The sequence below is a fragment of the Panthera leo genome, chromosome C1, assembly GCF_018350215.1.
Source record: "Panthera leo isolate Ple1 chromosome C1, P.leo_Ple1_pat1.1, whole genome shotgun sequence".
NCBI lineage: Eukaryota > Metazoa > Chordata > Mammalia > Carnivora > Felidae > Panthera > Panthera leo.
In genome coordinates this window covers 19,200,554-19,212,875 of record NC_056686.1, presented here as the reverse complement: position 1 = coordinate 19,212,875, position 12,322 = coordinate 19,200,554, and the positions used below count along the sequence as shown (strand labels likewise).

The following is a 12,322-nucleotide window of genomic DNA, read 5'->3' as shown; positions in this document are numbered from 1 at the left end:
TAGGGTTTGGGTTTGTCTAAATCTGTTGAAGTAAAGACCTGTTGCCTCCTGTTACATTATGATTATATACGTTTTGTTATAATATAATAAGGAAATATACATTCGTCTAGTATTCACTGCGGTTGACAATGAGCCTTCATACCCGTTGTTTTATTAATTCTCCTAACAACCTGTCAGGTATTCCTGTTTCCATTTTATAAGTAGTAAACTGGAGGCTGAGAACAAGGAGACTTGCCCAAGGTCACATGGTGAGTTAAGGGTAGCACTAGGATGTGGATCCTGTCCCCTCGCCCAGCCCCCTGCACAGTCTCTCTGAATGGACTCAAAACTCCCTGAGGGCAGAGCAGTGTCCCCTTTTAGACTGTCCCCTTTCTGCTCTGTATCCCTCAGGCTGTGTGCACCCCAGACGCGGTGGGGGTGTCTCCCACTCTGCTGGTCTAGTGCGGGGGAGGGACGATACGCTGAGGGCCTCGTGTACGCAGGGATCCCTCACCCTGTGGGTGCTCCCACTTCTGGGGGGAGATATTACACTAGGGAGTAGAAAGTGGGTGTTTTAACACCAGGCCTTGGGCTGGCCGACCAGGGGAAACCGCCCACGGAGAGAGCTAAGGTGGGAACTTAAATGAGACAGGGGTGCAGAGGCGGGGTGGTGCTCCCCAGGCAGAGACACGAAGACGTGGGCCAGGCCCATCTCGACCAGAAACAGCCCAGTGAGCGGTGGCGTGTGCGGCTCCTGCTGGCTTCGGGGCTGGGCGGCGGGCTTTCGCTGGAATTATCCGCGCTCCTGCTCCGACTTGCCCGGCGCCCGCAAGTCAGCTACCCGGGCTCGGGAGCTGGTGGTTCAAGACCGCGGAAGTGGGACCCGCTCAGCGGGCTCCGCAGCGCCACCGCCCAGCCGGGGACTTGGGCAACCACTTCTGCTGTCCGGGCCTCCGTCTCCGCGTCTTTCTGCCCCACGATCGCCAGAGGAACTCCCAGGACTGCACGGTCGCGGGGGTGGGGAGCCCCCCCCTGCCGCTGGGCGCAACACGTGGGCGCGGCGGGTAGGGAAGCACCGCCCCGCGCCCCGCCCCCCGCCCGCCTCCGGGCCGGCCCACCCGCCGCCCCTTTATCAGTCGGCGGGGCGCCGGGACGCCGAGGGCCTTGGTCCGAGCCGACCGGCCTCGCCGCTCCGCTCCGCTCCGCCGCAGGTACCGGGAGCCGGCGGCGGGGCACGGGGCGTGCTCCCGGGGAGCGGCGCGCACGCGGGCGGAGAGAGAGGCTGGAGTCGGAGCACCCCGGGGCAAGAGTGGGAGGATGCTGGGGACCAGCTGGAAGGGGGCACCTCTGAGGGAGTGGGCAGGGCGGAGGGCCGGCCTGGGCCGGCCGTGGTGGCCACGGTGGCCGGGAGGAGGAGAGGCCGGCGGCTCGCTGCTCCGCCTGCGGCGGGGCTGGGGGGGAGGCGGATCCAGGGAGACCCCAGGAGCAGAAGGTGCATGAGTACCTAGAACTGGGTGATGTGAGGGGGTCCCCCTTTGGGGACGCCTGGGCCGGTTGGGATGGAGAAGCCTGCCTTGGTGTCAGGAAAACATGGAGGTTTCCCCACCCAATGAGGAAAGGGGAGGGAGCCCCACACCACCCATAGCACTTGCTTCAAGCCTGCAGGCTTGGAGGACCCCCCCCCCCCCCCCCGAGGTTTCCCTGGGGCAGCCCATTCTGGCCTGGCCTGAGTAGGGGGCCCTGGTCAGGCCACCGCTGGTGAGTTTGAGGGTTTGACGGATTCCCGGAGCCTGGCTGCACCCGGATGGATGGCCCAAGACCTTCTGTTTAGCTCCTATGGAAGAGGGTCTCAGCCTCACAACCAGAGTCTTGTGCCACCTCTGAGGCTCGTGGTGAAAGGCTGTCCCTCTCCAGCCTCAGTTTCCCTAACCAGAGGGGCCCTTGCTGGCCAGTGGTGAAAGTTGAGTCCTTTTTCCATCCCTTGTGCTGGGCGACTGTAGCCAGCTCACCCAACCTCTCTGGGCCTGCCTTCCTCTTAGAGTTCTACCTTGTCCCCAGAGCATTTGTGAGTCCGAGTTCCACAGAAGAATTCCTCTGAGTTATTTATTCTATCCCGATCACAAATGGAGGCCCAAAGTGCGGTTACAAAAAGCAAAAATGATGTCCGTTTGGTTTTGGAAGAAATAGAAGGACTTTTTGTTTAAACACATTCTGCCGAGTCTGGGAATTGGTTTGCATTGAAGGAGGTCACCCAGTTGCTGGGAGGAGATCAGGAGGCCAGCCGGGGATGAAAACTTTGCTTGTGTAATGTATGGCCACCCCCTGGGTGACTGGAGGTTGACCACAAAGGATAAAGGGCAAGAGCACTGGTTTCGGAGTCAGATGATGTGCCCTCTGCCATCCTGCCTCCTGGGCTGTGATGCCAGCTTACACGGAGGCTCAGAGTTGCTTTGAGGCAGAAGCGAAATGCGGGTGAAAGTTCCTTGTAAACAGCAAGCCACTGTAAATTACTGATGTTAGTGCCTCACCTTATTGATATTTTGGGCTTGTATGTGGTATTGTCCTTGTCAGGATCCCTCAAGGAACATTTACCTCTAACAACTCCTGTGTTAACGCAGATCTGGCCTTACTATCTTATGTGTGTATGTAAGTATGTATGCATTTTTCAGTGGGCTCCACACCCAATGTGCAGCTTGAACTCATGATCCTGAGATCAAGAGTTTGTGTTCTGTCTACTGAGCCATCCAGGCCTGCCTTACTATTATTTTTACGAGGTTAGACTTTGTCTTCTATGGCGAGATAAAGTTGTCTTGAGGGAGTGTGCTGAACAATGAAGGCCCAGAGAAGCAACAATGAATATTTTACGTGCCAAGATGGAGGCAAGAGACAAAGTTAATTATAACCAAATACTCATATTAGGTGGGGTTTTTTTCCGTTAGGCTATTAAGCTCCAAGAAGGCAGGGTATTAATACCCTTAGTTCTTACCCTTAGCTGTTGATTAGCTGGGCTATTAGTTGTATAAGGGAAGTGTTTTAATTGCTTTGTTCACTGCTGACGCTCTAGCACCTGGCACATAGTGGGCCTAAAACAAATATTGGAATGTCTCAGGGCCTGAAGGGACCTTTGACGTTACTGATAAATTCACTCTCTCCTTTGACATCTGGAGAAACAGGGCCAAAAGGGGAATGGACTTGTTGTCCAAGGTCACACAGGGATTAAGCGGCTGAGCCGGGACTAGAATCCAACAAACAGCAAAAACAGCGGCGCCATGCTGTGCCAGAACTAACATCTTGCATCAGTAACTTTGTTTTGCTTTCACAAGAGCCCAAGGGGTAGCTATTATTATCCTTTGATTATCAATGAGGAAATAGGCTCAGAGAGGTTAAGGGACTTACCAAAGTCACAGAGCTGTTAAGTTTCAGACTTGAAATCCCATCCTCACATAAAAATGGGAACATGGCTTCACTTGAAGTAGTCTGCCGGGAGTGGTACATACCCTCCCTTGGGACGTCAGCTCTCTCCAATTCTGCGTGGTCACCACCTCGGTGGCTTCTCTTGGGGCTGGATTTTCCTAGGCCCGTAGGCATTTCGTTTGTGTGGGTGAGCCTGTCTGCTTCATTCAACATGTGCCCCAGCCCTGTCGCATTTTGCCTGCCATGTGCACTAAAATCTACGGGATGGGTATAACCCGGGGCTCTCCCACTTCAAAGCCCATTTACTACCCCATCCCGACAACCTGGTCTTCTGTTTTGCTCACAGGTACTTACGGGACTTTTTGACCGTGTGTGTCAGGTAGAGACCAGGCAAGACTTGGTTGAGAAGCTAGGTGAGGAGATGGACCTTGTGTTTAGGAAAAGGAGAATGGGAGGTGGGAGGGCAGAGGAGGACAGAGCTCCTCAGATTGACAGGAGCTCCCACATGAGCCCTGGAGATCTCTGTTCTGGGGCTCGGCCAACCTGGAAGCTTCCCAAACCTGCAGGACACGCTCTGGCCAGACTTCATGCCTTCTGGATCACCTGCTAGCATGGTCTACACCCTTCACCCTCCCACTGGGGGATGGGGCAGCCAGAGTGGCAACCCTCTCCCTGGCAGTTTCATTTCCCAGCCACCTCTCTTGCGTCTGTGCCCAAGTGCAAATCTTCAGGGCTCTGTGAATCCACAGGGGTTACTCTCAATGGTCTATGCTGGAGAGAATTTAATCATTAACTAAGGTCAGTGTTTCCAGAAGTTCCAACTCCAGCCAAATTTCCCTGGTCCTTACATGCATCCTCATAGAAAAGTAAATATTTCAAGGGACAAGGTTAACTGAAGCCCCCAAGTCCAGTGGAACCAGCTCTTGATGGCCAAAAGAGGACAGGTTTTTAGAGGACATCAAGCGAATCTTTCAGGCTGGGGTATTTCAAATACGACTACTATTAATAATAATTAGTAATAGTAGCCATCATTTATCAAGTTGCTAAACTGTGCTGAAAATTTGTCTGAATAAAGTTAGATCCTTATAAGCAGTCTGTGCCGTAGAGGATACTGTAATTCCCATGAGGGACTAAGGATCAGAGAAGGTGAGTCGCTTGTCTTAGATCACACAGCTAGCATGTTACAGAAGCAGGCGTCAAACCTGGTTTGTCTGAATCTGAAGTCCATCTCCTTCATGAGCCTTCATAGTGTCTGCTTTCTCCTTTAGTCCTAACTTCTTTCCATTATGATTCCTGGGGAGTAGGGGGACAGAAGCCAGTCAAGTTTTCCTGACACCCATCAACCAGGCCCTGGTCACCCGGTCTCAGCCCAGCTTTGCCTGCCTTGCCGTGTGATCTTGGGTAAGTCACAACTTGGTAGCCAGCCACTGCGTTTCCCCGGATGTTTCCTGTGGAGACTAATGCTGAGCTTCCTTGTGCAGCCGTGGCCTGGCTAGGAGGGCAGTGGTTAGCCTGGATTTGACCAATGTGGGAATGGTGTTGGGTGGGGGAAGGGAGAGGTGGAGGTTGTCTTTAGCCCCACCCTCTGGTGACATCACACAAGACAACCTCCAGTCCCTGGAAGCCCCGCCCTTAGTGACCCTCACCTGTGGAAGTACCACAGGTGCCTGGCATCTGGAGAATTTGCCCAGTCCCACAGCAGAATCCATCGGCCCCCAGGCTCGAGAAAATTCCCTAGGTAACCTAGCTTTGGAGGGGGGCCAGGAAGGGGGGCCCTGAAGCAGGCAGGTCCTGGCAGCCTGGTGGGCAGATGACTCAGGATTCTCTGAGGGTGGCCTCTGGATCCCTCCCCTCATCCTTCCAGCTCTTACTGGACCCCTGCACCTGCTCCTTTCCCCTGGAGTCAGGAGATGGGAACGAATTCTGAAAACAGACCTGTTCAGATGGAATGAGGCTGCTGGGTGAAGTCTAAAGGAAGTAGGGAACAGGATCTCTTTATCCCAGGATGTAGCCTCTGGGGTCTGTGCTTAGGGCCCACTGTGTCTGGTGGAGGAGGAGGGCCCTGAGTGACCAATTGCCACCTGAGGAGGGAGCTGTGAGATAGGGCTTCGTTGGTGTAGAGCCAGTGGGTGGCTTGGTAATGTGGGGAGGCTGAGGTCTCTAGATGTGTGTCAGTTGCTGGAAAACTAAGGAAATAATTTATGGGAAAGGCCTTGGCTACCTGCTTTAGACCATTCTTTTCCAAAGTATGATGGAGATTGGTGTGACAGGAGGCAGGGCAGCAGCAGAGTGGCTAAGAGTGCCTGTACTTGGCAGTCAGAGAGCCGGGTCCAAATTCTGGCTTCTCTGTCTCTGTCTCTCTCTCTCTGTTTCTCTGTGCATGTTCCTCCCTTGGGGAAGGAGCTTCTAACCTCTCTGAATTCCACTGTCTTCAGCAGCAAAATGGGCGTAATAATACCTACCTCAAAAGGCTAGTTATGAGAATTAATTGTAACAAGGTTATAAAGACTGAGCACATAGTAAACACTTACTACATTTCAGCTGGTTTTGTTTTGTTTTGTTTTTTTCAAATGTTTATTTATTTTTGAGAGAGAGAGAGAATGTGAGCAGGGGAGGGGCAGAGAGAGAGAGAGGGAGACACAGAATCTGAAGCAGGCTCCAGGCTGAGTTGTCAGCACAGAGCCCAATGCGGGGCTCGAACTCACGAGCTGTGAGATCATGCCCTGAGCCACCCAGGTGCCCCCAGTTCAGCTGGCTTTGTAATATAATTATTACTAGGAAAAGAATCCTTGGTCAGGTAGGCTTGACACATGTAGGTTCAACAGAGGGAAGCTGGCTTCTTTGCTGTAGGACTTCTCAGAGACGTTAATAGGCTGTTATGCCTTGGGAAGTTCTAAGGGTGGGATATGGAGCCTTGGACTGTATTTAATGGATCACAGGGACCCAGGAACTAGGCCACCATCGCACATTATCATTCCCTGGTCTTCTCCCTTGGGGTGGAATGGAAACCTTGCTGGATTGGGCAACGCTGGGGAAGGCCTTTCTGTCTCTGGGCTCTTGTTTCCTCAGTGTAAAACAAGGGTGCTGCATGAGATGCTTTCAGAGGCCTTTTCTGGCTCCCCAAGGTTCCGAGTTGGGAAGCCAAAGTTGTAGACAGGGGTGAAGGCTGAAGCCCAGGCTCTTGGGGAGGAGAGGACCTCCACTGCTGGTTCCGCCACTAGCACAGCAGGCCAGGGGGTTCTCGTGGTCTGGACGGAAGTGGCTGGCAAGGCTGTCTGGGGAATAGGAAGTGGAGGCGTCCTGTACTCCCTTTGTGCAGTATTGTAGTAACTAATTTAACTCCTGCCTCCTCATTGGACCAGGAGAGGCCAGAGACCAGAGCTGACTTGAGAAGTGTAATGCGGGGGTAGCTTCAGGCTAGGGTGAGGAGGCTTGATGGGCTGCGGGCTTGTCTTGCTGCCTTTGCATGGCAAGCTCCCTGCATTTACTTGGACTGTGTATAAATTATCAGGGGGCTTTTGGGGGTGATCATGGTGCTGCTGGTGGCAGAAACGTGAGTGCTTTATCCTGCCCTGGATCTCCTTGCCTGTAACAGTGACTGGTGCACAGGTAGTTGCAATAAATATCTGATGAAAGATGGACAGGGCGCCTGGGTGGCTTAGTCAGTTGAGCGTCCAACTCTTGATTTTGGCTCGGGTTGTGGTCTCACGGTCGTGGGACCGAGCCTCATATCAGGCTGGAGCCTGCTTGGGATTCTCTCTCTCCCTCTCTCTCTTGCTCCTCCCCTGCTCTCTCTCTCTCAAAATAAGTAAGTGAAAAAGGAAAGAAAGACAGAAAAAGAAAGAAAGAAAGAAAGAAAGAAAGAAAGAAAGAAAGAAAGAAAGAAAAGAAAAGAAAAGAAAGAAAGATGGACAGAAAACCAGGATGCTGAGTCTAATAAACTTGTTAGAGAGAATTCGAGGGGTGGGAGTCGTCTGGCAGGTGCTAGTTTTTCAATAGATATTTTGATTTAATGAATGCCATAGTGAATACTGATAAGCCTGAGTTAAGCAACTGGTTCCGGGCCAAACTGTATATAGGGTATATAATTAGGGAATGATGAATAGCACTTCCCACCGTGTCTTGCAAAGGGCAGTTCAGTGGTTAAGATTGCAAGCTGAGTTCAGATCCTACCTAGGTGGGGAGGGGGGGTGTGCAGGGTCCTTAACTTCTCCATGCCTCAGTTCCTTATCTGAAAAATGGGAATAATGAAAGCACCTACTCACAGGGGGTTAAGAAGCATAAATGAGTCAATTGTACATAAAGTGCTTGAGACAGTGTCTTGCACATAGCAAGTACTGTATAAGCATTTGCTATGATTTGTTTTCATCTCGGTAACTCCACCATACTGTGAAGTTCCCAGGGGTAGGGATTAAATCTTTTTCCTCTCTGCCCTCCCCTGGACCGAGCACAGGATCGGAGGCAGAGGAGGGGGCTCAGTGTTCGCTAAATGCACAAATGGATGAATGAATGAATATGTTTTATATGCTATGTTGTATAACCTATACAGGGGAAGTGGGAGGGGGGCAGTAAGGAGGTCCCCTGGAGGTGGCAGTTTGAACTGGCCCAAAAGCATTTCAGTGAGGGAAAGGAAGTTGGCACAGGGTGTGCTATTTGGGTTAGGTGGGAAATGAGGGTAGGAGCAGGGTCTCGAACGCAGGCTGAGGGGTTAGATTTGACTTCTTTGGAATTAACAAGCTTGGGTGGGAGTGGAAAGGCTGGAGGAGGGATCTTCTGAGGGGAGTTGTGGCTGAGGGGAAGGGCTGTTTTATAGACCAGTTGTTACCAGGGACTTTCAGGAACAAAAGTGGCTTTTTGAGTTGGAGACTTAAAGGGTATGAAATGTTACCGGGATGCTGTTATGTTCTTCGATTTAACAAGTACTGAGTGCCAGCCGCCTGCTAAGCACCAGCGGTTCACAAAATAATGACACAAACTGCCTACCCTTAGTGAGCTCACGTCAGCAAGTTTAATGCCCATGGGGAACGTTATACTAGTGAAAGGATGGGTATCTTATGGTAGGCACTCAAGTAGAGAGGTCATCATCAGAGGTTCGGGGGGCCGGGGAAAGTATTACAGAAGAAACGGGTTTTGAGGGATAATTAGGAGTTTGCCATGTAGGCAAGATGAGGAAAATGTCTCAGGCAGAGGGAACAGCTTGTGTCAACCTGAGGACATGTGGGAAACAGCAGGCCCAGGGGTGTGGTGAGGCTATGGCTGGATGTGAAGGGCACTGCGGTTGAGCGATAAGGCTGGAAAAAGGTAGCAGGGGCCAGATCATGTAGGGTGATGGAGGGTGAGTGGGAGACCCTGGTCACTCAGAAGGGGCTAAAGGTAGAGGCAGCGGGTCTGTCAGCAAGGTCATTGTCACCACCAGATGAACACAGATGGCGGCTTGAACACAGGAGGAAACAGCAGGGGCTGCTGTGTGGAACCTGGACTGGGATGGAAATGGCTGAGGTTGTGAGCCTCCTTAATTATTCCTCGGAAGTTTACTGAACATCTACTACATGCCAGGCGCTGTTCGAGGCACATGGGATACATCGGGGAGTACAGTCACGGGGTCCTCGCTGAGCTAGCTCTCCCTTAGGACGACTCCTCTCTTCTGAAACTCAGTGTGGGGACAAGGGGGCAGGAAGGACAGACTAAGGACTGGGCTTCCGAGCCTCCCAGCTGCTGCTGGTGGTGCCATCAAGGGTCGAGGACACCAGTCCCCTGACTTTGCTCTGGCCTCTCTCCCAGCTCCCTGCCTGGCCCACGGTCATGGCCACGATGGTGGCCCAGAAGCTCAGCCACCTCCTGCCCAGTTTGCGGCAGGCCCACCAGGAGCCTCGGCCGTCCAGGCGGCCGGAGCCCGTGTTCACAGTGGACCGCGCCGAAGTGCCACCGCTCTTCTGGAAGCCGTACGTCTACGTGGGCTACCGGCCACTGCATCAGACCTGGCACTTCTACTTCCGCACGCTGTTCCAGCAGCACAACGAGGCCGTGAACGTGTGGACCCACCTGCTGGCAGCCGTCGTGCTGCTGCTGCGGCTGGCCGTCTTCGTGGGGACTGTGGGCATCTGGGGAGACCCGCACGCGCTGCCCCTCTTCATCCTCCTCCTCGCGTCCTTCACCTACCTCTCCTTCAGCGCCTTGGCTCACCTCCTGCAGGCCAAGTCCGAGTTCTGGCACTACAGTTTCTTCTTCCTGGACTACGTGGGCGTGGCCGTGTACCAGTTCGGCAGCGCCCTGGCACACTTCTACTACACCATCGAGCCTGCCTGGCACGCCCGGGTGCAGGCCGTCTTCCTGCCCGCGGCCGCCTTTCTCGCCTGGCTTTCTTGCACTGGCTCCTGCTACAACAAGTACATCCAGAAGCCTGGCCTGCTGGGCCGCACTTGCCAGGAGGTGCCCTCAGCGCTGGCCTACGTGCTGGACATCAGCCCCGTGGTGCATCGCATCCTGGTGTCCCCCGACCCTACCTCAGACGACCCGGCTCTTCTCTACCACAAGTGCCAGGTGGTCTTCTTCCTGCTGGCCGCCGCTTTCTTCTCCACCTTCATGCCTGAGCGCTGGTTTCCTGGCAGCTGCCACGTCTTCGGGCAGGGCCACCAGCTCTTCCATGTCTTCCTGGTGCTGTGCACGCTGGCCCAGCTGGAGGCCGTGGCACTGGACTACGAGGCCCGGCGGCCCATCTATGAGCCTCTGCATACCCGCTGGCCCCACAACTTCTCTGGCCTCTTTCTGCTCACCGTGGGCAGCAGCGTCCTGACCGCGTTCCTCCTGAGCCAGCTGGTACGGCACAGACTCAACCGGAAGGCCCAGTGAATGGCAGGGGCGGGGGGCGGGGCAGCTGGGAGGGAGGGAGGTGTAGGGGGGCCCAGGGGTCCGGGCTTGGCTCCAGATGGGAACAAGGCCTGGTAACGTTGTTTGTGTCTGGCGTTCGGTGACTTTCTGCGTATGCCTCAGCTGCCAGGGGTGGTGATGGCCAGTCCTTGGATTTGGGGATTGACCGTGAGCTGCTGGGGTTCACCGCTTGGGCCTGCCCTGGGAGAGGAAAAGAGAGAAACATGTGGGCCACCTTGGCCTGCCTCCCCCATTGCCTCTCACTAGGGATGAGGATTGGGGGTCAGCTGGGCCCAGGACCTTGGTTTGGAGATTCCAGATGATCTGAGAGGACGTGACAGTGGAATTCAGGCCAGAGTCTGCTCTGATCTGAGAGGCAGAAGAGGGCTCAGCAAACCCCCTCTACCCAGATGTCATTGGTGGATAGGAAAGGGGGAGGCTCCTAATGTGTATAGCCTACTCTTACCATTCCTTGACCTCCAGCCTGGAGCTTTAGAGTTCCAGGAAGTCCCCAAAGATAGAAGATTGTGTCAAGTGGAAATGGATCCCATCAGTGCCCCATACCTCTTCAGTCATCTCCCCACCCAGTGAGCCCCCAGCCTTTCTAGTTCCGGCCTTGATGTCCTGCATATCCTGTTCCCAGCCTGTCTCCTGGTTTCCTTGATCATGGTTCAGTTATGCTTTCAGTGTTTCCTGGGCCTCTGCTCAGAGGCAGGTCACCAGCTGGCCTGTGGATCAATGCAGGATGATAAAAGCTTTCACATCAGAATGACCTGTCAGGGGAAGCACTGAGGAGGGGAATAAGTGCTGCCTGTGACCCTCAAGGTCTTGGGTTGGAAAGGGTGAATGGAGAAGTGCATTCCTGGTAGAGGAAAAACCTATACAAAGGCCTTCCTTTGTACTGAAGGAGGAGTTCAGTGGGGCTGGACTTAGGGGTGGTCTGAACTCTGATGCAATAAAGTAACTGTGATAACACCAGTCTCTTGGCTTTTTGTCTGCTCTCCCAGGAACCCCCATGGACCTGCTCACTGTGTTGAGGGGGCTTTCCAGGGGAAGCTGGGGCCCCCAGGGATCAGAACAGGGAGGAGGAAGGCAGTTCCTGTTTTATCTTTGCCTGGGGATGGGGTTGGGGGCCCTATACACTATATGTATGAACTTTTTCTTTTTGGCAAGGAAGGGAGCGCAGTTTTATTACTAAATATGTTTGAGAAGATAAAGGAACATAATCCCACTTTATAATTTGACAAGGACTTCATTTTTTGGTCTTTCCTTCCATCAAGGAGGATTTTATATGTACAGTGAAGGCAAATTAGGAAGTACAGATAATTTAAAAAAGCCCAAATGAATAAGAAATATCATTCTCCCGATATGTATACACACACACACACACACACACACACACACACACACACATAGTGGATATATAATAGGATATCCTATTATATATATTATATCCTATTATATATTATATATATACATATATATGTATACATAATATAATATATAATATGTATATATATAATTTATACACATATAATTATATACATATAATATGTATATATTATATATATTATATGCATATAATTTATATATTTATATATTTATTATATGGTTATATATTTTTTATATGTATATAATTTATATATATAATTTATATATAATATATATAAATTTATATAATTTTTTGTATATGATTTATATATATATTTATATATAATTATATACATATAATATGTATATATGTATATAATTTATATATATACATATATAAAGAACATCTATGGGACACGTGATTAGGGATGGAATGGAAGAGTGGGGTGCCAGCACTTCTGCATTTCTGAGGGGCTTTCAGAATTTGCAAAGTAGTTTCACAAATGTTACCTCACTTGATCCTCTTTAAAATCCAAGGTCACACATGAGCTGTGAAGGCAGGACTGGGAGCTGATGGGCCTGGGACTGCAAACTTGTAGCTTTCATTTTTCTTCCCATTTTCTAAATCCTCTCCCATGTGGTCTCATAGTTACGCTTAGATCTTTTTTTCACTTTCAAGAGTAATTCATAA

The 12,322-nt window shown here is 51.9% G+C and overlaps 1 protein-coding gene across 2 annotated transcripts; it reads left to right on the top strand.

Annotated features, from left to right (window-relative positions):
* Positions 1 to 4,990: 4,990 nt before the first annotated feature.
* PAQR7 (progestin and adipoQ receptor family member 7) lies at positions 4,991 to 10,243 on the top strand. 2 transcript variants are annotated; one of them, XM_042952144.1, is made up of 2 exons: positions 4,991 to 5,131; positions 9,175 to 10,243. In XM_042952144.1, the coding sequence occupies exon 2, from the start codon at positions 9,196 to 9,198 to the stop codon at positions 10,240 to 10,242; it is 1,047 nt and encodes a 348-aa protein (XP_042808078.1). In that variant the 5' UTR covers positions 4,991 to 5,131; positions 9,175 to 9,195; the 3' UTR covers position 10,243. The 2 variants fall into 2 exon arrangements, with proteins under 2 accessions (XP_042808078.1, XP_042808077.1); XM_042952143.1 differs by having other exon boundaries at positions 4,993 to 5,131; positions 8,810 to 10,243.
* Positions 10,244 to 12,322: the final 2,079 nt, after the last annotated feature.